Source organism: Oncorhynchus tshawytscha, linkage group LG21 (genome assembly GCF_018296145.1).
Source record: "Oncorhynchus tshawytscha isolate Ot180627B linkage group LG21, Otsh_v2.0, whole genome shotgun sequence".
In the NCBI taxonomy this organism is placed as follows: domain Eukaryota; kingdom Metazoa; phylum Chordata; class Actinopteri; order Salmoniformes; family Salmonidae; genus Oncorhynchus; species Oncorhynchus tshawytscha.
The window spans coordinates 4,296,537-4,324,493 of NC_056449.1; the positions used below are offsets into that span (position 1 = coordinate 4,296,537).

The following is a 27,957-nucleotide window of genomic DNA, read 5'->3' on the forward strand; positions in this document are numbered from 1 at the left end:
TCAATGCAATTCTCTCCTCCTGCAAATCCAAAATGTGTTTATCTGTTCAGCTTTTTGTTCTATGTGTATATATAGACTACCAATATTCTCAACTCCGGAGCATTTCATCTTAAGGATCCGTTCCCTATTTTTTAATTTTTGCCTAAAATGACATACCCAAATCTAACTGCCTGTAGCTCAGGACCTGAAGCAAGGATATGCATATTCTTGATACAATTTGAAAGGAAACTCTTTGTCGTTTGTGGAAATATTAAATTACTGTAGAAGAATATAACACATTAGATCTGGTAAAAGATAATACAAAGAAAAAAACATGTTTAAAAAAAAAATTGTACCATCTTTGAAATGCAAGAGAAAGGCCATAATGTATTATGCCAGCCGAGGCGCAACTTAGATTTTGGCCACTAGTTAGCAGCAGTGTATTGCAAAGTTATAGACTGATCCGATGAACCATTGAATTTCTGTTCAAAATGTTGTATCAAGACTGCCCAAGTGTGCCTAATTGGTTTATTAATACATTTTCAAGTTCATAACTGTGCACTCTCCTCAAACAATAGCATGATATTATTTCACTATAATAGCTAGTGTAAATTGGACAGTAAAGTTAGATTAACAAGAATTTAAGCTTTCTGCAATATGAGATATGTCTATGTCCTGGGAAATATTCTTGTTACTTACAACCTCATGCTAATCACATTAGCCTATGTTAGCTCAACCCACCGATCCAGTAGAGGTTAAAAAAACTGCCATATTTCCCATGGATGCACTTGTTTTCTCCTTAAAGTCCAATTGTGATAGGCCTACCATAGAAGAAGAAAAAAAACGGTATAGGCACACTGAGACACACATATTGTACAATATAGACATTTGTTTTATTTATTTGCAAAATCGAAAATCAGTGGCCATTGGCATACGACAGTTGAAGTGTTAAGGGCTCGATTCAATCCGTACTGCGATGGATCTGCGCTGTAGCCCGATTTACAATTAAAGGCAACATTACCGCGCTCGCAAGACTGCATTCACAGTAACCGCTGCAAATGTCGGCTCAATTGGAAATTACCTCAAATGTCAAGCGTGCTACAACACAGTTCTTCCACGCTACGGCTTGAATCAAAGCCCTTTATCTAAGTATGCTATATACAGTATCTTTGACATATGAATGACTGAGTAATGTTTGAAAATACATTTATTTATGGAGTGTATCACATTTTTCATAGATGGGGTAGTGCGTGTAACAGTAGCAGTGGCTTTATAATCTCTTAAATCAAAGCACACCCTCTATGTTCCCGCCACACTCTTTTTTTCTCCTTTATCTTTTGCAACCACTAGATTTATGATGAGTACACTAAATTACCATGTTATACTTTATTTACACAAACATTCCATACAGATATCAAGTGACAGTAACAGAAAAGTGATCATCAGATCTTTACATGTAACACAACCCCATTCTCTGACTGACCACAGACCCAGCAGAGAAGAGGCATTCACAGATCAGGATAAATTGAAAGAGGAAGGATGACAGCTTAGGGTGCAGTTCCACACGTAGTCCCAAGGTGTCATGACTTTGTTTCTGTCAAATCCATAGTATACAGTTTGTGGTTTATGAGAAATACAGTACAGCCTCATCTGTAGTCATTTTCCTCTGACAGTGATAGTGATAGTCCGATTTAACAGATGCTGGATTGATCCTGATGCCCAGTAAAGCTGGCTAACATACAGCAGAGGGCATCGTCAACCATTTCCCATACCAACAATACGAAACCATTGACTGTTCGAGGATCACTTGACTTGAACCACTGACAGTGAATGGAACCATACATCACTCCCCATCATCAGTCCAGGACTAAACATGATTCAAATCCCCATCAGGAATCATTCAACAACAACTCATGAGTCTGTAAGACTACCAGAGAGTCACACCTTATCCTCAGGTATGTCCCCTCCACACTCCCCGTTCTGCCCCCCACAGGGGAACAAGAACACCCCCTGACCAGACTCCCTGTGAGACATCCCCCCATGGGTCCCTCCACTCCCCACACCCCCCCTCAGTGTTCCCAGTTGGCAGCTAGCAGGACTCCCAGGCAGCAAGGAGGGGGACCTGGAGGCGGCGGAGGCCCAGCAGGTGTAGAGGGCCTCCCCCTCTGGGCAAGCCAGCATGTAGCTCGGACTGGGGCTGGCTGAGGAGGACAGGGTGCGCTGGCTCCCGTTGAGGCAGGCAGGGTTCTTCTGTGAGTGGCCAGACTCAGCCGAGTTCTTTCGTGAGTGGCTGGCGGAATTGAAGTGGGAGGTACGGTAGTTGTAGGCATGCCAGCCTGGGCGTCTCCTATGGTGGCACTGGCATCTGAGGATGAAGAGGTGGGGGAAGGATTAAGTCCAAATTAAAACGCTTTATTGTACATTTAGCGTAAAAGTGGAAATTTGAATTTGGCTTCTACATGGCTCAGAACAACAACCACAATGTACAGAACTTTAGACACACAAAGGGCTACTACGAATAATACTTGGCCACTCTCAGAGTAAATTGTAATATGAAAGACCGATCTGAAGATGCAGAGGAATTAAGGAGTACAGTAATATGATAGGTAGTAAAGTAATAGACCAACCTGAGGATGCGTATGAATGCCAGTTTGAACTCACGGCTGTAGCAGGGGTAGATTATGGGGTTGAGACAGGAGTTGAAGTATCCCAGCCAGAAGATCACCTTGAACAGTGTCTCAGGAGGGCGGAAGTCTGGATTGAAAGACCCTGGGGGGGACAGGAACAGATAAAGGTTATACATTTTTATATTCCTTTTAAAATAATATTTTCAAAATTTAAAAAACAATTATAAAAAAAACAGTAAAAGCAGGTAAGCTGGTTGTAATATTTGTGGCCATTTTCTGGTGTTCTGTGGTGGAAAACTGAGCGTAACACGTCAAACCTGTTACCCAGACATGCTAGAAATGTTTTAACAGCTTGCCATCAATTGCCACTCACTGTTGCACACAGTAAGTTTCCACTCCCCCTGTCACAGAGGGATTCAAGGCCCACATAACCAGCATGGCTACCACAGCATTCTGCAGCGATATGCCATCCCATCTGGTTTGCACTTAGTCCCACTATCATTTGTTTTTCAACAGGACAATGACCCAACACACCTCCAGGCTATGTAAGGGCTATTTGACCAAGGAGAGTGATGGAGTGCTGCATCAGATGACCTGGCCTCCACAATCACCTGACATCAACCCAATTGAGATGGTTTAGGATGAGTTGGAACGCAGAGTGAAGGAAAATCAGCCAACAAGTGCTCAGCATATGTGGGAACTCCTTCAGGACTGTTTGAAAATCATTCCAGGTGAAGCTGGTTGAGAGAATGTAAAGGGTAAAGGGCGACTACGTTGAAGAATATAAAATATATTTTGATTTGTTAACACTTTTGTTTACTACATGATTCCATACGTGTTATTTCATAGTTTTGATGTCTTCACTATTACTCTTCAATGTAGACAATAGTACAAATAAAGAAAAACCCTTAAGAGTAGGTGTGTCCAAACGTTTGACTGGTACTGTACATGTAAACAGGGATGAAAAGTGACTGGTAGCAGGGATATAGATATACTTATGTTAATAAACTAGTAGTAATATATACAGTGCCTTCAGAAGGTATTCATACCCCTTGACTTATTCCACATTTAGTTTTGTTACAGCCTGAATTCTAAATGGCTTAAATTGATTTTGAGGAAGCACCTTTGGCAGCGTTTACAACTGTGAGTCTTTCTGGTAAGTCTCTAAGAGCTTTCAAACACCTGGATTGCGCAACATTTGCCACTTTTTCTTTGCAAGAATCTTCAAGCTCAGTCAAATTGGTTGTTGATCATTGCTAGACAATCATTTTCATGTCTTGCCATAGATTTACAAGTAGGATTAAGTCAAAACTGTAATGTGGCCACTCTAGTGTAGATTTGGCCATGTGTTTTAGGTTATTGTCCTGCTGAAAAGTGAATTAATCTCCCAGTGTCTGGTGGAAAGCAGACTGTACCAGGTGTTCCTCTAGGATTTTAATGATCACAAGCATACCCATAACATGATGCAGTCTATGACTATGCTTGAAAATATGTAAAGCGGTTCTCAGCAATGTGTTGTATTGGATTTGACCAAAGCATAACACTTTGTATTCAGGACAAAAAGATGAATTGCTTTGCCACATGTTTTGCAGTGTCAAGTGGCTTGGTGCAAATAGCATGCATGTTTTGGAATATTTTTATTCTGTACAGGCTTCCTTCTTTTTACTCTTAGGTTAGTATTGTGGAGTAACTGCAATGTTGATCCATCCTCAGTTGTCTCCTATAAGAACTATTAAACTCTAACTGTTTTAAAGTCACCATTGGCCTTATGGTGAAATCCCGGAGCAGTTTCCTTCCTCTCCAGCAATTGAGTTAGGAAGGACGCATGTATCTTTGTAGTAACTGGGTGTATTGATACACCATCCAAAGTGTAATTAATAACGTCACCATGCTCAAGGGGATATTCAATGACTACTTTTTATTTTACCCATCTAACGAAAGTTGCCCTTCTTTGCGAGGCATTGGAAAACCTCCCTGGTCTTTGTGGTTGAATCTGTGTTTTAAATTCACTGCTCAACTGAGGGAGCTTAAAAGTAATTGTATGTGTGGGCTACAGAAATGTGGTAGTCATTCAAAAATTATGTTAAAGGCTATTATTGCACATGAGTGGTGGCTCCTCAGGGGAGGACCATAATCCTCTGTGAATTTCTGAAACATTTAAATAGTGAAACATTCGTTATCCTTTTTAGATCAAACTACACTAAATATATTCACATAGGTTTAGTTCTGACAAACAGAGTAAATAACTCACGGACAACTAGTAAAAGCTCAAACCAAGTTTATTCACCCACTGGGTCAAAGAACTGCAAAAGACAAACACATATTTACACAAGCACATATATTTATACCCTCCTCCTAGGAGGAGTCACCTCCTTGCACGTCTAGATAGCCAACACATCTCTGATGCTAGTCAGGATCAGAATGTAAACGTCCTGCCTCCCCCCATTGTCTCACTCAGTAACTTTCCATACACCTAGTTCTTATCCACCCTCCATTGACCCCAACATACATGTAAAGTAATCAATAAGTTGTAGTATGGTAACATGATCAAATTTCAAGCTAGAATCCAACACATCACCAAATAATTGATTCAAACACACTGTTTTGCAATGAAGGTCTACAGTAGCCCCAACAGCACTCTGTAGGGTAGCACCATGGTGTAGCCGGAGGACAGCTAGTTTCCGTCCTCTTCTGGGTACATTGACTTCAATTCAGACTAACATAGTAATTATGACAACTTCCAGAGCATGTACTCCAACCTATCAGAGCTCTTGTGGCATGAACTGACATGTTGTACACCCAATCAAAGGATCAGAGAATGAATCTAGTACTGAAATAATAATCTACAGCTAGCTAGCACTGCAGTGCATAAAATGTCATGAGTAGTCGACTCAGAGTGAGAAAGACAATAGTTGAACGGTTTTGAACAAATCAATTTCTTGAAAAATGAAGCGTGCGCGAGAGAGAGCTAGCTATATGTATTTTTTCACTTTCCCTTACTTAGCTAGCGAATGCAGCTAGCTAGTTTAGTCTGCTCAAACAGATAGGGATGCTATGTTAGCTAGCTGGCTATGGCTATCCAACACTGGAACTCTTCCAAGTCATGGTCATATTTAACTGCTAAGCTCCTTGCTGACTGTACACTGTACTGCATCGTTGTAATGGGTTTACTAACGCATTAGTTCTGGTAGCTATTTTGACTATGATGTTATAATATGATGATAATGATGTAGGCTGTGTGTAGCGATTATGATATGAAGGTTTGGCTCGGAAAGTTTTTTTTGCCTAGTTAGACAGCTGATGTGTTGTGCACTGAACTCCAGTAGCAAAGGAAAAAGGTGAGGGGAGCGTTTAGATGTGAGAATAAATGACAGAATAGCATACTCGGAGTTGCCCTTATGTTAGGCCCTGATCTGGCTTTTCCATATGGCTATGGGCTACATTAGTTAATTTAGCAGACAAGATTTGCTTAGAATTCCGTAGCATTATTTTATATTAATGTATAGTATGAAGAATACAATTGAACATAGCTGAATAAAAAAGAAAGTATATCTTCTCCAAACGATTTTAGGGAGTGTGCACATGTGGCTATTCTGTGTTGAGTGGTTAACAAAGAAACAGGTCCTCCCATATTCTTAATTGACAGTTATTTAGGCAACTTTAAATGTGATACAGACATTGGGCAATATGTTTGGACTTTTAATACATTCTAAGATTGCATGATGCAACTCTAATGATGATTTGAAAAAAGTTGCATGAAAGGCATGAGTTCGGCTTTGTTTTCTTTGCGCAGGCTGCACACACTTCATCAGTCTCTCATTCACAATTTGATAAGCATTTGATAATGCCTCAAATTTCCCGGCGGCATCCCCTTAGTGTGACCTTAAAAAAAATCCATTCCTTTGGCGTGCAGTGGCCGTTGTGCCCTTGGGCTGAATATAATAATTATAATTCCCTTCTCCCGAAGCACATCTAACTCACATGGCTCTCTCAGATAGCTCAAATCGTATTAGCCAATGCCTGTCATGTAATCAGGTCTTTCTCACAGGCTACAAGTGAAGACAGACACATCGGGGAAGCGACTGCGCACGTCCTTATCCAATTCTGAGGTGCATATTGAAGATATTGGAAGAGATGAGCAGGCCTAACGAACAGCAAAAGCACTAGCCTATGTCATTCTACTATCCCCCATAGTGCAAAAGTTTACCTATTCAATAAATAAATATTCCAAATGTAGTCTGGGACAGTTGTGGGATGCGATAGATCCCAAATTAATACAACCACTACCATCAAAAAAATGTTTTTAAGCAATGAGGTTGACGTAACAGATCAAAACGTTTAGCTTAACATGTTGATAAACTATTAGGCTATTTCTTCACATTATAAGTTCAGCAATGCGCACAAGGCTGTATGCGCAAATGTTCCAAAATGGGAAAACACCATTCTCAAAAGTGACCGCAAATGTGATTATGCATGTAATGCTTTTAATATAAATGTGCATTATTATGGTGAAAATGATCTTCCCCTAACTTAAAACGTGTGCGCTGCCCATGTATGCCAGTTAGGCTCTACACCCATTGTAAAGCAGATTAATATGCCTACTTTTAAGAAGCTAATTGGCCACTTTAGTGATGCTAACCTTATCAAACATATAAGCCTATGGGCTAGGCTACATGAGGTGTGTGACTATGATTTTGAAAAAGTCACAAAAAAAGGCATGCACTGTTTCTTGCCTTACTGCACACAAGATGGGCATCATTCACAAGTGATAATACATAATTCACAAGTGATAGGCTAATATTGTCATCCATCAGATTATCCTTGATTTAATCTTGTCTTTACATATATTATTTAGTATATGTGTGAAATGTGTTTTGATTTAGAATGGTCCATGATAATAGTCCAGTCTCAAAACACGTAATCTACTGTATGCACTTAAATAGCGAATGGAAAATGTTTTTCCCTTGGTTCATTTTCATGCCATCCAGGTTGGATATACTCCGGTTGTAAAGAGAAGCAATGTGCTTAATATTAGGAAAGTTGAGAAATAAATATAGTAGGCCTAGCCTATAGAAAGCTGATGTTATCCTCCTATTTTTAATAGAGGTCATCAAAACAGTTCTCTCACGCAATTGCATAGCCTATAGATTGTTGCGCTTCATGAGCTCATTGGCTCTCATGAAGTATTTGATTAGATTTCAGAACACATTTGCAATGACGTCAGAGTGATTAAAGGGACAATAGAGTGCTGAGTACGAGGCAGTTAGCAGGTTTGGTAGGCTACTAATGACCATCAGCAGCATCAGAGCATGGACAAGTCTGGTCACCATGTGGAATTTGACAGCTGTAACAACAAAATGTGGAAAAAGTCAAATGGTGTGAATACTTTCTGAAGGCACTGTACATGTAAACAGGAGTAATAGTGACCAGCAGCAAGATAATGAGATAGGTACTAATGGCAATCAATGAACAGCAGCATAGTGGTAGTAATAAATCTAATCAATAATCATTTTAGTAGCGGGTGTGAGGGGGAGCAGTATTTGTTAGCCATTTAACAGTCTTAAGGCCAGGGGAAGGAAACTGTTTAGGAGTTTTGGTCTGAGCCTTAATGCACCAGTACCATCTGCTGGACAGGGGCATGGAGAACAGTCTCGTGTGGATGAAGTCTTTGGCAATGTTTCAAGCCTTTCTCTGATGCCGTCTGGCATGTACATGGGAGCTCACTCCCAGTGATCCACTGGGCCATCTGCACCACCCTCTGTAGGGCCTTCCAGTCGAAGGCGGTGCAGTTGCCATAACATACAGTGATACAACCAGCCAGGATGCTGTCGATGGCGCAGCTGTAAAAGTTCCTAAGGATCTGAGGGGCCATGCCAAATTGTTTCAGCCTCTTGAGACAGAAGAGGCACTACCATGCCTTTATGACTGTGCTGGTGTGAGAGGACAATGATAAGTCCTCAGTGTTGTGGACACAGAGGAACATGAAGCTGTCTTAACCTCTTAAACCATCCCTCAAATCATTTCAAATGTGTCAAATAAGCCCTAGGCCTAAAGTATCGGCAACAAACGTGAGCTAGTAGACAAACTTGAGAGTTGGAAATTAGCTGGTCACTTTGCTCAAAACGTTATTTATTTATTTATTTTTTATTTCACCTTTATTTAACCAGGTAGGCTAGTTGAGAACAAGTTCTCATTTGCAACTGCGACCTGGCCAAGATAAAGCATAGCAGTGTGAACAGACAACACAGAGTTACACATGGAGTAAACAATTAACAAGTCAATAACACAGTAGAAAAAAAAGAGAGTCTATATACATTGTGTGCAAAAGGCATGAGGAGGTAGGCGAATAGTTACAATTTTGCAGATTAACACTGGAGTGATAAATGATCAGATGGTCATGTACAGGTAGAGATATTGGTGTGCAAAAGAGCAGAAAAGTAAATAAATAAAAACAGTATGGGGATGCGGTAGGTCAAATTGGGTGGGCTATTTACCGATAGACTATGTACAGCTGCAGCGATCGGTTAGCTGCTCAGATAGCAGATGTTTGAAGTTGGTGAGGGAGATAAAAGTCTCCAACTTCAGCGAATTTTGCAATTAGTTCCAGTCACAGGCAGTAGAGAACTGGAACGAAAGGCGGCCAAATGAGGTGTTGGCTTTAGGGATGATCAGTGAGATACACCTGCTGGAGCGCGTGCTACGGGTTGGGTGGTTATAAATGTGGGGCAGCTAAAACCATGATTTAGTCAAACAGTAGCATCCTGATCCTGCATGAAAGTGTTTGCCCTGTCCCTGTGTGTCCCTGTGTGCTCTGAGTAGCCTAGATGGAGAGAAGGGGAGGTAAAGAAAAATGCATACTTATTGCGCAAATTTCCTAATTCAATCACACAAAAAAAAGTTGCCTGTTTTGGTTTCGAGTTTCCCTTTCCACAGTTATTAGCCCCAAGTGAATTAGCCTATTGATATTTGTGCACGATGGGTCAGAGTCAGGCAGGTACAGAACAGCAGGACAGGGTCAGGGCAGGCAGAATGGTCAGAATCGGGGAAACAGAACATGAGAAAGCAGCGAGAAGGGAAACACACTGGTAAGACCTGACCAGACAAACTGGCAACAGGCAAACGGAGAACACAGGTATGAATATACTGGGGATAATGAGAAAGATAGGTGACACCTGGAGAGGGGTGGCGACAAGCACAAAGACAGGTGAAACAGATCAGGGTGTGACACAATGGCCTAATTGTCAATCCAAAATGTACTGGTGTAGATGTTGCACATCAAAATATCTTTATCATGCATTCCTGCTTGGAAATGTTAGATGAAACAACTTATTTCTTGAATCATACCATACCAATAGCACTGTGAATGACTTTACATTTACAAAACAAGGTGCTATCTAGAACCTAAAATGGTTCTTTGTCTGTCCCCATAAAATAACCCTTTTTGTTTCCAAGTAAATCCCTTTTTGGTTCCAGTTAGAACCTTTTTGGATTCCATTTAGAAACCTTTCCACAAAGGGTTCTACATGGAACACAAAAGGCTTATCTTATGGGAACAGCTGAAGAACCCTTTTTTCTAAGAGTGTGTAACATTATTACAAACATTTTCTATTGTGTGACGCTGTGACAAAATGTTGGTGTAACCGAATCATGGGCTGGTGCCACCATCTGAAAATGTTAATGGCACCAGTGCCACCAGGGGAAAAAGTTAGTCTGGAGCCCACATATACAGTTTAATGGATGACATGGGTTCATGTTAGGCCAATCATAACATTGCATTTTTTAAAGAAATAAGTGCCATGATATCATGGGAAAAGGGCCTATGGGAGTTTTTTAAATGCTCTGGAATTGAGAATATTAGTATATATAAAAGACCAAAAAACTGCACAGATGAACACCTTTTTGATTTGCAGGAGAGAAGAATTGTATTGAATGAAATGATTCGTTTCCAATTACTTACCACCCCGTAAGGTTGGGGTACTGCTTGATTTTCATTTATCCTGACAATAACCCCACACTAGTCCCAGGTATGTGACTAGCAGCCCTGGCTGGTGGACATCGTCCTAGCCACTTGGAACAGACACAACAGCACTACAAGGGCGTGGGATGACCCAACATTCCGATGAAAGACAGATGCGTTCCGGACGAGATGCAACTCTTCAAAAATAGTAATTGGTATGTGCCCTAGGCTACATAACCTAATAAACGTCTTAGCCTTGCTCTTGGACCCAGTCATGCCTACCAGGGGTGGCTCTCTCTGCCCAAAGAGTGCTTTCCACTTGAGATAGCAAATCTGCAGTCTCAAGTTGATGTCAGTACCAGTACACTAAACCTAGAAGATTCCAGCACTGGTGGGAAGGAAACAGATAGAAATAGAATGGGAGAGGGATTAAGGGATAGGAGAGGGTGTGGGAGAAGAAGTGCGAAAGAGAGACCACATGCATTTCCTTACTAAATAGCATGAATTCTCATCAAACACTTTTTTATGTAAGCTAATGAGTGCAGCTGGTCTGTGTTATGTTGTGTCACACTCCCCACTGTGCACTGGCGTGCTACAGACGACTATATTGGTCCGCTAATACAGGACTAGTAAAGGCCCAGTGCACTACTTTTGTGCGATTTTTAAAATATATATTATATATATGTATATTTTTCAATAAAAACATTTATTCCGATTTTTCAGGCAGTGCTGCAGCCCCCTTAGCACCCATATTTCACACGGCTATGCGCAAGGAGCTACGCCTTAGGAATGATAACACAGAGTTATGAATCACAAACTGGAAGGTATGGATTAGCTGTGCTGTGTATTTCTGTGTGTGTGTGAACATGTGTGTTTGTATGTAAGCCACACTTGGTCTCTAAAGAGAAGAATGGCCCAAATTAGTAACACATTCCTGGCGAGATTGTGGATGCTCTATAATCCAAGGCAATCGTGAGTGAAATTACCTCTGTTAGGACATAATATCTGCCAGGCCAGATGGAGACCTCTGCTCCAAGAGAAACATTTAGGGTAACCTCTTCCAGGACACCACACTGTAAAACAAATCATCTAGTTGTTTCAACTAATTATTATTAAGTAACTGGTTCCACAGCCTTTTTATGTTAACTCAATTTATCGGGCCATGTGTTCCCTGAACAATATAACATTGCTGGCCCAAACTTACAAGTATGTTTGCTCAACTTGTATCATATGTTCATTCAACTTAAATTATTATTTGGGCATCTTAAGAAAAAAGGCAACTGGCTACACACAACAACGGCGCTTTTAACATACAATGTTTTCAACATTCAGCACCAGTCAAAAGTTTGGACACCTATTCATTCCAGAATTTTTATGTATTTTTTCCTATTTTCTACATTGTAGAATAATAGTGAAAGACATCAAAACTATGAAATAACACATGGAATCATGTAGCAACCAAAAAGCAACCAAAAAAGTGTTAAACATATTTTACATTTGAGATTCTTCAAAGTAGCCACCCTTTACCTTGATGACAGCTTTGCACACTCTTGGCATTCTCTCAACCAGCTTCATGAATTAGTCACCTGGAATGCATCTCAATTAAGCCCTATTTGGTAAAACACCAGTCCATACTATGGCAAGAACAGCTCAAATAAGCAAAGAGAAACGACAGTCCATTACTTTAAGACATGAAAATCAGTCAATGCAGAACATTTCAAGAATTTTGAATGTTTCTTGAGTGCAGTTTCAAAAACGATCAAGCACTATGATGAAACTGGCTCTCATGAGGACCACCACAGGAAAGGAAGACCCAGAGTTACCTCTGCTGCAGAGGATAAGTTCATTAGTTACCACCCTCAGAAATTAAAGCCCAAATAAATGCTTCACAGAGTTCAAGTAACAGACACATCAACATCAACTGTTCAGAGAAGACTGCGCGAATCAGGCCTTCATGGTTGAATTGCTGTAAAGAAACCACTACTAAACGACTCCAATAAGAAGAAGAGACTTGCTTGGGCCAAGAAACATGAGCAATGGACATTAGACTGGTGGAAATCTGTCCTTTGGTATGATGAATCCAAATTTGAGATTTTGGTCCCAACTGCTATGTCTTTGTGAGATGCAGAGTAGGTGAACAGATGATCTCTGCATGTGTACTACCGTGAAGCATGGAGGAGGTGGTGTGATGGTGTGGGGTTGCTTTGCTAGTGACACTGTCTGATTTATTTAGAATTCAAGGCACACTTAACCAGCATGGCTACCTCAGCATTCTGCAGTGACACTCCTTCCCATCTGGTTTGTACTTAGTGGGACTATCATTTGTTAATCAACAGGACAATGACTCAACACACCTCCAGGCTGTGTAAGAGCTATTTGACCAAGAAGGAGAGTGATGGAGTGCTGCATCAGATGATCTGGCCTCCACAATCACCCAACCTCAACCCAATTGAGATAGTTTGGGATGAGTTGGACCGCAGAGTGAAGGAAAAGCAGCCAACAAGTGCTCAGCATACGTGGGAACTCCTTCAAGACTGTTGAAAAAGCAATCCAGGTGAAGCTGGTTGAAAGAATGCCAAGAGTTTGCAAAGCTGTCATCAAGGGAAAGGGTGTCTACTTCAAAGAATCTAAAGTATATTTTGATTTGTTTAACATTCTTTTGGTTACTACATGATTCCATGTGTTATTTCATAGTTTTGATGTCTTCACTATTATTCTACAATGTAGAAAATAGTACAAATAAAGAAAAACCCTTGAATGAATAGGTGTGTCCAAACTTTTGACTGGTACTGTACATATTTGACACGTTTACTTTGTGCATCTTCATTTATACAGTAATTATTGAACATGGTTTTATCTCACAACCTCTTGGTTTATGGAATTCTGACCTTCTTGCCACGTCACCATGTCTGTCATTTACCAGTTAATCTGACTATTCTCTTATCATTGATTTAATTTCCTTATTTTAGCAATTTGAGGATTTTCTGTGTAGTTGTCCAATGTTGGTGGGGCATATTACTCTGTTTTAATGTTCCTCCTTAAAATGACAAACAGTTTTTCTTGGGAGTACTTTTAACAGGGCTAAGATAAACATTAAGTGCTATATACATGAACAATGCACAATGCTATCATGTCCACTGTTTATATCAAACATTAGGAACACCTTCCTAAAATTGAGTTGCAACCTCGAAAGCGTTCCACAGGGATGTTGACTCCAATGGTTCCCACAGTTGTGTCAAGTTGGCTGGATGTCCTTAGGGTGGTGGACCATTCTTGATACACACAGTAAACTGTTAAGCATGAAAAACCCAGTAGCGTTGCAGTTCTTGACACAAACTGGTGCGCCTGGCACCTACTACCATACTCCATTCAAAAGGCATTTCAATCTTTTGTCTTGCCTATTAACCCTCTGAATGGCACACATACACAATCCACGTCTCAACTGTCTCAAGGCTTACAAATCCTACTTTAACCGGTCTCATTCTGATTGAAGTGGATTTAACAAGTGACATCAATAATGGATCATAGCTTTCACCTGGATTCACCTTTCCATGTCATTGAAAGAAAAGGTGTTCTTAATGTTTTGTTTAATCAGTTTATGTCAACGTGTCATATGTAAGTTGAAAACGTTGTATGTTAAAAGCACTTTGTGTAACTAGTTCCACAGCCTAGAAAATATTAATTTCTAGTTAAACATATGAGACAATTCCAGCAAACACATTTGATGTTTTCTCAAGTTGGAACTAAGTTTGGGCACAAATTGTTTTGAGTTCAGGTAACACTTGGACCAAAAAGTTCAGTAAAAAAATCAATGGCTGTGGAACCGCTTACTTAATAATAATTAGTTCAAACGAATAGATATTTTTTACAGTGCAATATCAAGGCAAGGGCATCTGTTAGTGGTAACACTTGTCTTCGAACTACAACTGAGTGAAGCATTTAGAGTATATAGTTACACAAAATTCTACAAAGCTATGAAAAAATAAGCAGGTGGTTTGGTTTATAGATTGTGTTACCAAACATTTAAGGATCGGACCTATTTTTTCAATTTTCGCCTAAAATGATAAACCCAAATCTAACTGCCTCTAGCTCAGGACCTGAAGCAAGGATACACATATTCTTGATAGCATTTGAAAGAAAGTGCAAGTCTTTCAAGTGCAAGAGAAAGGACATAATGTATTATTCCAGCCTTGGTACAATTTAGATTTTGGCCACTAGATGGCAGCAGTGCAGGTGCAACGTTTTAGACTGAGCCAATGAACCATTGCATTTCTGTTCAAAATGTTGTTTCAAGACTGCCCAAATGTGTCTAATTGGTTTATTAATAACTTTTCAAGTTCAAAACTGTGCACTCTCCTCAAACAATAGCATGGTATTATTTCACTGTAATAGCTACTGTAGGATCTGGACTCTGAGAAAGTGTACAGTGGTAGGACCCAATTCATATTTTAGCCCGGACTGGACCCTATCAAGGGAATCCAGTCCAACTCTTACCCCTGATCCAACTTTGGGCCCAGACATAATGTCTGTTTCCATAGTACTGTATGCTCCCAGTCCCAGATACATGGCATCCACTAGACAATTAGCTCTGAGTGGTATTAATCTGCCTGTCTGGAAGCAGGGCTCCTGGGAGCAGGAGAGAGAAGAGGAGAGATATTAAATCCCAACCTATTCTGCATCTCAAGCAGTCCTACTCTGCATCAATTCTAGGTTACGTAATACCATTTAGGGTTGATGTCGAGGGGAGAAAATAGCATGTGAAAATACCAACCACTAAGCACTGGGCCATTCATCTACAGTACAGGAGGCCAAGACACGTACAGATAACATTATCCCTTTCTCTCACTCCCCCATATCTCTTTCTCACTCTCAATCTCAGTCTGTCAGACCAAAACACACACTACCTTAATTGCAAATGCATTGTGCCACCTGCGACTCAAGCCTCACTGTAAACACTGCAGCCATGTCTTCCTTGCCACACAGAGAGAATTGCTGGTGGCTGGTCTATCTCTTCCTCTCTTTCTCTCCAGCCCTCTCTCTCTGTGCCACCTTGGCCTGAGCTAAAGATGTTGTGCCAAATGAAAGGAGCAGTGTACTGGGACTGAGAGGGGGACCAGTGTGTACTGGGAAGCTTTGCTTCCTGCACAGAGCCTCAGAGGGGCCGTAAAGCTGGCATTTGCCCGGGCCAACACAGCTGTGTGCCTGTCTGCCTCTCCCTCAGGACTGGGCCCTACACACAGAGAGAGGCCCCTGGGGGCCATGACCATGGGTCAGTGCCTGGACCAATACACACAGCCACTGTGTAAACCCAACACACACACACACACACACAATACAGACAAGCATGCATGCATGTATGCGAGTGCACACACACACAGGCATACGCACACACATGCACACACACACACACACACAAATACACAGCCCACTTATTCCATACTTCCTGTCTGTAATTTTCAGTGTTTTCATTCCTAAGGCGTAGCTCCTAGCATCCACTCTCACCTCATTAGCCTATGAGATTCCCTTTCACCTGCGATGCTTGACGGTAACAGGAGTGAGTGCACAGTGGGGAGTGTGACACAACAGAACACAAACCAGCTGCACTCATTAGCTTATATAATAAAAGTGTTTGAGAATCCATGCTAATCTTGCTGTCCAGCTAGGTGTTGGAATGCATAGAAAATTAAATATTTGTAATTGATGAATCCAGGTTTCAGGAATTTGTGATCTTTAGCTTTAAAGGAAAATTCACCCTGGCTCTGCCACTGCACATAGTCATTACTATATTAACAACATTGCATTTTTGTCATACATAAAAATGACCCAAACCATAAGTTGGAAAGAGTGCATTTTAATTTAACTGGTAGAATCAGGAAGTTTTGACTTTCTGTGTATTCCCCTGCTCATAGTGAACCACAAAGTCTGGCATTCATAGCGAATCCAGATACCGCCCCACAAGGTAGATGGGGTGTACCCACAAACTTAGATTTATATGGCATTGTTTACTTCAAACGAACAACACACAGAAATCTCTGAATTTCTCTAGGCATTTTTTTTTTTTTTTTTACATTTGTTTTTCATTAACGTTTGTCATAATGCCCTTGTGATGTTCTGTGCCTGGCTGTGCTAATTACAAACAAGTGCAAAAGGAGTTATCATTCACCATTCTACCGAGCTGATATTTCCCATGATCCTGCCCGTAGAACTGAATGAGTCCCCCCTAAATAAGGCAGCAGCTAATTCAAAAGTCTATATTGTACAAATTCATGAAAAAAAATATAGCTTTTTGGTCTTAATTTAAGGTTAGGCGTTATGGTTAGGGTGGTTAAGGTTATGTTAAAAATCTGATGTTTTGTCTTTGTGGCTGTGCTAACTAGTGACCACTATGCAGAGCGGCGTCCAGAACAAGATTCATGACTAAAAAAGCTAACCTGCTTGCTGCTATCAAGAATTATGCTTCCAGTGACTAAAGATGATCAAAGGGATTTTTAATCTGAACTGATGTGGAATCCATTTCGACGCCAGCGAAACCATCTTTTTTTCTTTCATAACAAAATGAAAGATGTTCTATTAGATGTAACCTAACGTTAACTAGACTAGCTGGACCAACTAGATACAGTCTTGTATTGAACTCTGAAAGACGTCAACAAAATCATATAGCGGTCTTTTGGATGCACACTGTCAATCAATTTCGCCAATGCTAACTTCAGCAGAGTAAACATTTTTTGTTTGTTCATTCTAACGTTAGCTCACATAAGCTAGCTAATGTTAGAAAATAAGAGTAGCGCAATCTGGTAGTCATCTATTCCACACTTACCTTGAAAACACTGCTACTAAAAATAGAATGGCCGAGAAAGCTAACTCACTCTCTGTTTGTGTGTTGGTAGCAATGAGGAATTTGTTTATATCGTCTATGATTGGTTAGTTGGTTCTCAGTTGGCTAGCAATCTTGCTAACAGCAAGCTGGCAATATTGAAATGTCCATCTTAGGTGTGCTAAGCTAGCCAGTCTAATAGAGATCAATTGGTTCAATTGTATTTTGTTGTAGGTCATACAGAATCTTATTCCATCAGAATGTGCTTCCAACCCCTAGCTCTGCACAAGGTGAAGGTAAGTTGGCAAAAATATGTATGACCTGATAGCTAAGAGAGCTCAATTTTACATGAATTGGGTAGTGTTTGTATGAGTTTGTGATATGGGGTTACAGGTGGTTAGAGGTAGCCTGTGAACCATAGAGTACCTTCCAGACCATGTCATCAATTTAGTCTTTTCTCTTTGTAAAACTTGGTTTACCTGTAGTCCTTCCACAGTGCCCTGCTGAAATATACCCAGATGTATTTTAGGTACACACGCATGAGGGAGTGGACACAACTTGCCATTATGGAGCACAACAACATTGTGGGACAAAAACCCGGAAAGGGATACTGAAAGGTATGGCATCAAGACTACAACAGTAACGACACAACCACCTCATTCTTCTTCTCTGCAGATTCTCAAAACACAATACAAAGACATGTCTACAAAAGTCCCACTGCTAAGGGCTACTGATCGGTCAATGAGCTGAGGGAGGCTTACAGACAGGTATTTGAGATGAGGATGAGGGAGGTTTAGGTTGTGCAGGATTGTGTTTACAGACATGTATTGTTGTGTATTAGAGCGATTGAGAGGTGACATTTTTTACATACTGTGCTCGATTTTAACAAACCTAACGCAAAGGTAAATCATAGTGCTGATGGTAGCATTATATTTTTGATATTTTCACAAACAAAATGATGGGTGCAGTAGCTGGCAGTGACTGGGTTTTGATGAATAAACAAGTTGTGGGTGTGTCGTGGCTTGGCTCCTCACTGACCAATCAGAACATGCTCCATGGCTAAAAATGTGGTTTCTTCAAGTTGAGTATTTAGTCTTTTATGTATTGCATTGTCATCAACTCTAATTTGAATGTTAGTCCATTAATAGCCAAGTTGGTTAAATAACCTGCCCAATATTTAGATTTTTTTTTTTACAGTCCACAATGTTACAATTGCATTGCTTCAATATGGAAATACATTGTTAAACATAAGCTACAGCATTCCTACTAATATAGGGGCTAGACCTACTGTAAATTGCAGTCTAGACATGGACATGCCAAACGTAGTCTATAAACAAGATTAAATTCACTTGGCAATTGATAAGGTCTAAAAAGAATGCTGGAGTATTTGAGGTAGATACTGTGTGTACCTGTAGGCGGGGATTAGGAGAAAGTGACTGGTAGCAGGATTAATAATAATAATAATATAATAATAGTAAACAGTACGGCAGCAGCATAAGTAATGGGTGGATTTGTTGTGTTGGACATGATTTAGAAAGAAACACACCTGTCTATACTGTATAAGGTCCCGCTGTTGAATGCATGTCAGAGCAGAAACTATACCATGAAGTCTAAGGAACTGTCCCTAAATCTCTTGAGATATAATTGTGATGAGGGACGCAAAGAAAGTATTCACACTGCTTGACTTTTTCCACATTTTGTTATGTTACAGCCTGATTTTTTAAATGTATTATTGCATCACTGGCCTACACACAATACCCCACAATGCCAATATGGAATTGTGTTTTTAGAAATGTGTACAAATTAATAAAAAATGAAAAGCTGAAATGTCTTGAGTCAATAAGTATTTGTTATGGCAGGCCTAAGTATGTTCAGTAGTAAACATTTGCTTAACAAGTCACATAAGTTGCATGGAATAAAAGTGTTTAACATGATTTTTGAATGACTGTATCCCACATACATACAATTATCTGTAAGGTCACTCAATCGAGCAGTGAATTTCAAACAAAGATTAAACCACAAAGACCAGGGAGGTTTTCCAATGCTTCGCAAAGAAGGGCACCTTTTGGTAGATGGGTAAAATAAAAAGTAGACATTGAATGTACCCTTGAGCATGGTGAAGATATTAATTACACTTTGGATGTCATTACAAAGATACAGGCATCCTTCTTAACTCAGTTGCCAGAGAGGAAGGAAACCGCTCAGGGATTTCACCATGAGACCAATGGTGACTTTAAAACATAGTTTAATGGCTGTGATAGGAGAAAATTTGAGGATGCATCAACAACATTGTATTTACTCCACAATACTAACATAAATTAGTGAAAAAAGGAAGCCTGTATAGAATAAAAAAATATTCCAAAACATTCATCCTGTTTTCAATAAGGCACTAAAGTAAAGCTGCAAAAAATGTTGCAAAGAAATTAACTTTATGTCCAGAACACAGAACGTTATGTTTGGGGCAAATCCAACACAACACATCACTGAGTACCACTCTTCATATTTTCAAGCATGTTGGTGGCTGCATCATGTTATGGGTATGCTTGTCATCAGCAAGGACTAGGGAGTTTTCTTTGTATAAAAATAAATGGAATAGAGCTAAGCACAAGCAAAATGCTAGAGGAAGACCTGGTTCAGTCTGCTTTCAAACAGACACTGGAAGACAATTTCACCTTTCAGCAGGACAATGACTTAAAACACAAGGCCAAATATACACGGGAGTTGCTTACCAAGACAACATTGAATGTTCCTGAGTGCCTAGTTACAGTTCTGACTTAAATTGGCTTGAATCTATGGCAAGACTTGAAAATGACTGTTGAGCAATGATCAACAACCAACTTAACAGAGCTTGCAGATTTTTTAAAAGATAGTGTGAAAATATTGTACAGAGCTAAAGAGTTGATTGGCTGAGGTGGAAGAACCTGCCAGAGGACAACAGTCTCTACAGCACTTCACCAATATGGGCTTTATGTGAGAGTGGTCAGACGAAAGCCACTCTTGAGAAAAAGGCACTTGACAACACGACTGGTGTTTGTAAAAAGGCATGTAAAAGACTGAGAGCATAAGGCAAAATAATCTGTGGTCTGCTGAGACAAAAATGTAACTCTTTGGCCTGACTCATCACCCATCTAACACCATCCCTACCATGAAGGATGGTGGTGGCAGCATCATGCTATGGGGAAACTTTTAAGCGGTAAGGATAGAGGGAACAATAAATCGAGCCAAATACAGGAAAATACTTGACGTTTGCTCTGGTCCAAAGTTAAACCAACTCTCAAGTTCAAAGACTTTCAAAGTTCCTCAATAGAAGCCTTTCCTCCGTAGGTTTAATTCTGTGGGCATAATTATGATAATTCATGTCATATCAAGATGCCCAGGGCTTCAAGGCAAGCTTCCTCCATCCTCTCTCCTCACCCGCAAAATTTCAGTTGCATCTCACGCACTACACTGTGACTATATATTCTATCCACATAATGTTTATACAGCCCGTCATATATATATATGTACTGAACAAAAAATATAAATGCAACATGTAAAGTGTTGGTCCCATGTTTCATGAGCTGAAACAAAATATTCAGAAATGTTCCATATGCACAAGAAGCTTATTTCTCTCAAACGATGTGCACAAATTACTTTACATGTCCGTTGCCAAGATAATCCATCCACCTGAGAGGTGTGGAATATCATGCATCTGATTAAACAGCATAATCATTACATAGGTGCACCTTGTGTTGGGGACAATAAAAAAACACTCTATAATGTGCAGTTTTGTCACAGATGTCTCAAGTTTTGAGGGAGCATGCAATTGGCCAGAGCTTTGAGGGAGCGTGCAATCCACCAGAGCTTTTGCCAGATATTTTAATGTTTATTTCTCTAACATAACCTCCAATGACTTTTTTGAGAATTTGGCGGTATGTTCAACCTGCCTCACAACCGCAGACCACGTGTATGGCGTCGAGTGGACAAGCGGTGTGCTGATGTCAATGTTGCCCCATGGTGCCGGTGGGGTTATGGTAAGGGCATGCAAAAACTACAGACAACATACACAAATGCATTTTATCGATGGCAATTTGAATGCGCAAACATAACGTGACAATATCCCGAGGCCCATTTTTTAAAGGTATCTGTGACCAACAGATGCATATCTGTATTCCCAGTCATGTGTAATCCATAGATTGAGTCCTAATGAATTTATTTCAATTGACTGATTTCTTCATATGAACTGTAACTCAGTAAAATCAATGAAATTGCTGCATGTTGCGTTTATATTTTTGTTCGTATATATATATATAAATATATTTATACTCCGGACTCCGACATTGCCTGTCCTAGAATTACATTATTTTACTTTTAGATGTATGTTTATTGCTGCGCATTGTTAGATATTACTGCACTGTTGGAGCTAGGAACACAATCATTTCGCTACACCCACAATAACATCTGCTAAACATGTGAATGCGACCAATACAATTTGATTTGTTTTGACTGGCAGCACAGTTTGTTTCTTTCATAATGATTAAGCCATGCTGTTACGGTAAAATACAATGTGCTCTTAATGACTTTCCTATACAGATGAAATCGCTCACCCACTCCAAAGCAAGCTTCTCTATCCACACGGATACTGGTGAAGTAATTTAATGTCAAGCTATTTGTTACAAACAACTTTAATTTCAGAGGTTTAAAAAAGAACGGAAAGGAACGATATAAACCATTTGTTTTTGGGGGGTTCGAAACGGTTCAGAGAATTATTTAGCTGTTTGGAACAGTGGAATGGAAAGAAAAAATGATGGTTCCGTTCAGAAAGAAACGATTGGAAAATGATTTCTATTCCAACCCCTGCTTGTGCCATTCGTTTTTTCCTGTTAACGTAACGACCGCTGAAACGTTTGTAATGGCCTGGCAAACAGTGGAATACATTGGCGTTCCATTGCATCTATAAAAACACCAATGCTGTGTCAGGGATTTAACGCACCGTCTCGACAGTTTCATCACAATAAAGAGATGAAATAACTTTCTTTTGACGGGTGTTGATTTTTTTGTGTACAATTGATTTAATATAGTTGATACATTTACAAATTAGATTAGCTTACTTCAGTGAAAGCAACTTCCTGAAAATGAACACTTGGATTGCGGTGATATGTCTAATCTCACAAACGATATGTACAGATAGGTGTAATCTAGAGCCAAGGATTTTGATATGAAATCACATGGTTATACTTCGCTTGACACACTTGTTGAATTATGCAAGAGAACATGACAACAGTAATGAATAATTAATGATGCAGTCTAGACACCGCAGTTGAGCGCAGATAGGCCTAGAGAGAGCGCAGTTGTAGCCCTGTTCTACCCTTAATATATTAATGTATTAATGTGTGCAAATACACCCAGCTGTAACGGATGTCGTCTGGAGATAGAGAGGAGGACCAAGGTGCAGCGTGGTAAGTGTTCATGTCTTTTTAATAAACAAACTGAACACTGGAACAAAACAATAAACGATGTGAACAAAACGAAACAGTACCATGTGTACCACAGTACCAAACACTCACACGGAAACAAACACTCACACGGAAACAAACACCCACAAACCAAAAGTAAAACCCAGGCTACCTAAGTATGATTCTCAATCAGGGACAACAATTGACAGCTGCCTCTGATTGAGAACCATACTGCCGAACTCAAAAACAAACATAGAAAAACAAACAGACTGCCCACCCCAACTCAAGCCCTGACCATACTAAGACAAAAACAAAGGAACTAAGGTCAGCACATATTATTTTCTTCTTTTCTTTATTTCATTAATGTATACAAAAAATACCTGATATATTAAGAACATTTTCATATAAGAAAAAAAGTAAAAATGTACAATAAATTGAATACCTGAATTTCCACAAATGCCCTCAACTCAATTCACTATTTGTCCTTGCCAGTACAATCATATGTGCTACAATTCAGTCGATATCTGAATGATTTTTTAAAAATTAAATACTTGGAGTGTCTTCGTCCATTGTCTGACTGTTGAATTTATTAGGGGTTCACAGCGAAGCCAAATAACTGAAGCATAGATTGGTCACTTTTCTTCTAATTTGGCACACAGAAACTAGAGGCAATGAGTAACTTGGTCAAAAAGAATGGCAGAGATTGGCCTATAGGTGGCGCTGTTATAGCAGTCTCACTTAAACCCTCATATCAGCCGCCCCATTTGACCTAGACTTTGTAAGTAGGTGTCTTTCTTACTTTATGCTGAACACATATGCATCAATGAACCATATGGTCTGCCAGGATAGATTTTCCTTTTGGAAAACCTTTGCAAAACCTATTATCATGAAACATAACTACAGATAACGCAACATTTGGTATGTAGGCCCATAGTACAGCTCTTAATTTACCGTCTTAGAAAATCTAAGGGATTAGTTAAGAGATGGTCCAGTTATAATGGCCGAGTTGTAAATCCACTTCACAATGGCCTATCAACTTGAAACTTTTTAGGGTCATCAAAGACAGTACCATGATGAGACATGACATTTCCCCCTGCCACTGCATGTGGTCATGACAATATTAACAATGTTACCTTTTTGTCATAAACATAACAATTATCCACACTACAAGCTAGAACGAGCGCAGAGCGAGAACAGACTGCCTGTGTATTTGTATGCTCATAATAAACCACAAAGTTCAGCATTGATAGTAAATGCAGATACCGCCCTGCTAGGTAGATGAGGCGTGCCCACAAACTTGGATTTAGATGGCATTGTTTACTTCGGCTGAACAACACACAGTAATCTCAGAGTTTCTCTAGGGATTTTTATTTTATTTTTAACATTTCTTTTAATGTTTCTCATCATGCCTGTGTGCTGTTCTTTGCCTGGCTGTGTTAATTTCAAACAAGTGCAAAAAGGAGTTATCTTTCACCGCTCTACATACCAGAGATTTACCCCGATGTGACCAAAGATTACTAGAGGGATTTTCAGGCTGAACTGATGGAGAATCCATTTTGATACCAGCCGAGAAGAGATACCATACATTTTTTTCTTCACAATAAAACAGAAGATTTGCTATTAGAGATAACCTAACGTTAGCTAGCTTGCTAGCCTAGCTGGACTAAGTTAGCTAGCTTACAGTCCTGAATGGAACTCTGAAAGTCTTTGGGATACAGACTGTCAATCAATTTCGCCTATGTCGTATAGTCTGGTAGCTACCTTCAGCATAGCAAACATATTTGTTTTTATCTTTGACAAATGTTAGCTAACGTAAGCTAGCTAACATTAGCAAATAAGAGTAGCTCAATGTAGTAGCCATCTATTCGACTCTTGTCTGAAAATCACACCATTACTGAAACATATATTTGCCGATACAGCTAACTCAGTCTGTGTGTTGGTAGCAATAATGAATGTATATAAATCATCTATGGTTGGTTAGTTATCAGCTGGCTAGCAATCTTACTGACAATTTAGTGATGCTAGCTAGCTAAAAGCATGGTGACAACATTGAAATTTCCATGTTAGGTGTGCTAAGGTAGCCAGTCAAATAGAGATCAATTGGTTAAATTGTGTATTTTGTTGTAGGTGGTACAGAATCTGAGTCCACCAGCATGTGCTTCCAACCCCTAGCTCTGCACAAGGTGAAGGTAAATTGGCAAAAATATTTGCAAGTTCTATTTACAGTAAGCATAGTATTAACATGAATTGGCTAGTGTTTGTACGGGTTTGTGTCTGTGTTATGAGGTACCAAGTGGTTAGAGGTAGCCTGTGGGTCACAATGTGCTTTCCAGACCATGTAATCAATTTAGTCTACCCCTTTTTCTCTTTTTACATTTTCTCCTCGTAAAAATACACAAGCATGAGCGAGCGGACACACCTTGTAGTTGTGGGTCAGAAACCAGCAAGGGACACTGAAAGGTATAACATCAAGACTACAACAGTTTTGACACAACCACCTAATTCTTCTCTCTGCAGTCTCAAAACATACACTACCTAATCACTTAGAAATGTCCTTGTTTTTGAAAGAAAATCACATTTATTGTCCATTAAAATAATATCAAATTGATCAGAAATACAGTGTCGACATTGTTCATGTTGTAAATGACTATTGTAGCTGGAAACGGCTGATTTATTTAATGGAATATCTACATAGGCGTACAGAGGCCCATTGTCCGCAACCATCACTCCTGTGTTCCAATGGCATGTTGTGTTGGTTAATCCAAGGTTATTATTTTAAAAGGCTATTTGATCATTAGAAAACCTTTTTGCAATTGTGTTAGCATAGCTGAAAACTGGTGTTCTGTTTAAAAAAGCAATAAAACTGGCCTTCTTTAGACTATTTGAGTATCTGGAGCATCAGCATTTGTGGGTTCGATTACAGGCTCAAGATGGCCAGAAGCAAAGCACTTTCTTCTGAAACTCATCAGTCTATTCTTGTTCTGAGAAATGAAGACTATTCCATATGAAAAATTGCCAATGTACTGAAGATCTCGTACAACGCCGTGTACAACTCCTTTTACAGAACAGCTCAAAGTGGCTCTAACCAGAATAGAAAGAGGACTGGGAGGCCCGGTGCACAACTGAGCAAGAGGACAAGTACAGTTTGAGAAACAGACGCCTCACAAGTCACAGATTCTTTAAATAGTACCTGCAAAACACCAGTCTCAATGTCAACAGTGAAGAGGCGACTCTGGGATGCTGGCCTTCTAGGCAGTGTTGCAAAGAAGAAGCCATATCTCAGACTGGCCAATAAAAATTAAAGATTAAGATGGGCAAAATAACACAGACACTGGACAGAGGAACTCTGCCTAGAAGCCCAGCATCCCGGAGACGCCTCTTCATGGTTGACATTGAGACTGGTGTTTACGGGTACTATTTATCGGTCATTTACAACATTGACAATGTCTACACTGTATTTCTGATCAATTTGATGTTATTTTAATGGACAAAATGTGCTTTTCTTTCAAAAACAAGGACATTTCTAAGTGACCCCAAACTTTTGAACAGTAGTGTAATACAAAGACGTGTACAGAAATCCCCCGCCAAGGGTTACTATTGATAAGAATGATCTTTCAAAGTCAATGAGCTGGGTGAGGTTTACAGACAGGTCTTTGAGATGATGAAGGGAGTTTTGGTTGTGCAGGTTTGTGCTTAAAGACAGGAAATGTATTGTTGTATATGATAGTGATTGAGGTGCCATTTCTCCTCAATTTCCCATACACACCAATACATACTGTGTAAGAATTGTCCTCCTAAGACTTTCCACACCTTCTGTATTCCCCAAATGTACTTTGTTGACTGGTTGATGCCTTCACCAACAAAAGAGTGTTTCACTATGCTCCTTCCCCAACTGAGTGTAAAACTTTAACACCAGAACCATGTCTTTCCATCAGCAAATCTTCTGCAAGAGCTTAAGGAAGTTGGTGGTTAAGAAGGTCTACGAGCCCTGCACTCACCACTTCCTTCAGAGTCTTATCCAGCTGGCCGGTACACCGCAGACAGGACAAGACCATTCGCCACAAGCACAAAGAGTCTCAGCTTCCCCTGCCCACCATACCAAACACCATTGCCAGTCTACCGAAGCCAGATAAAGGACAGTGTGGCTGAACATAAGACCAATGCAGAACCACCTTAAAATATATAGGGATATTTTCTATCAAACTTCTACATTTGTCTATATGCAAGATATGCAAGTATGCTGTACAGGGCTCTGTAGCATCAAACAGATGTTAGAAATTCAGATATATTCAAATAATGTTTATTCGTCACTCTAACATACAGGGGAGTGTAAACTATTTAATGTTGATTCAAAACCAGAACTACATATTCAACAAGAATGTTATATGGTAAAAGTAACATACAAAACAAATACAGTATGAACAATATAGTACAGTTCAGTGTGTCTCAGGAGTAGTAAAGTGCAGAGAACTAGTGATCAGCAGACGATGAGAGAAGTGGTCATGATGAGATTGCCATTCACAAAGAAACATACAGTAAGAAAATAGTGTGATCCGTGTTTTAAAGTTCAGGGAGTACATTGTGTGCGTCTGAGATGTAATGTACAGACATCTGTTGATCAGCAAATTATGGGAGGGGTGTTGTCATGATCAAACTGCCATGCAGCTCCTCTTGAGTCATCTAGGCCTGCTGCTTGTTCCAGCATAATGTCCAATTCATCGAGAGGGATACAGTTCTGCTTCAATGACGCATGCAGGCAAAGGAATTATGTTTCTTTCCAACTAGAATCCACTGCAGGAAGAACCTCAGGCTCCACATGGTATTAGCTCTAAGACAAAACATATACTAAATTATACTTGATTGTACAGTTTGAACTACAGTTGAACTGTGCCAGCATAACGTCAACATTAGTGTAGGCTAATTGAATATGCATACATGTGCACAGGCACAGAGATTACATTTAGAACAATTATTTAGCCTAATATAAATATGGCACAAACCTCAATGTTTTCACCGTGACCAGACCGTACAAATTTACCTAGGTAGGTAGACAGTAGCTAGCTACAGCCATGCTTTAGGCAAATGTTTTTCTAGTAAAACCAACTTAAACTCAGTTTAAGAGATTTGTTGTTGCATTTAACTGCC

At 39.8% G+C, this 27,957-nt stretch overlaps 1 protein-coding gene across 1 annotated transcript in view; it reads right to left on the bottom strand.

Annotated features, from left to right (window-relative positions):
• Positions 1-848: 848 nt before the first annotated feature.
• Positions 849-27,957, bottom strand: part of LOC112220736 (alpha-1A adrenergic receptor) — a 35,917-nt gene continuing 8,808 nt past the window's right edge. Inside the window, exons 2-3 of the mRNA XM_024382594.2 lie at positions 2,607-2,748; positions 849-2,344 (exon numbers count right to left, since the gene is read on the bottom strand). Coding sequence (XP_024238362.1) covers positions 1,918-2,344; positions 2,607-2,748 — 569 coding nt within the window. The 3' untranslated portion in view covers positions 849-1,917. The remainder of the gene's footprint in view (positions 2,345-2,606; positions 2,749-27,957) is intronic.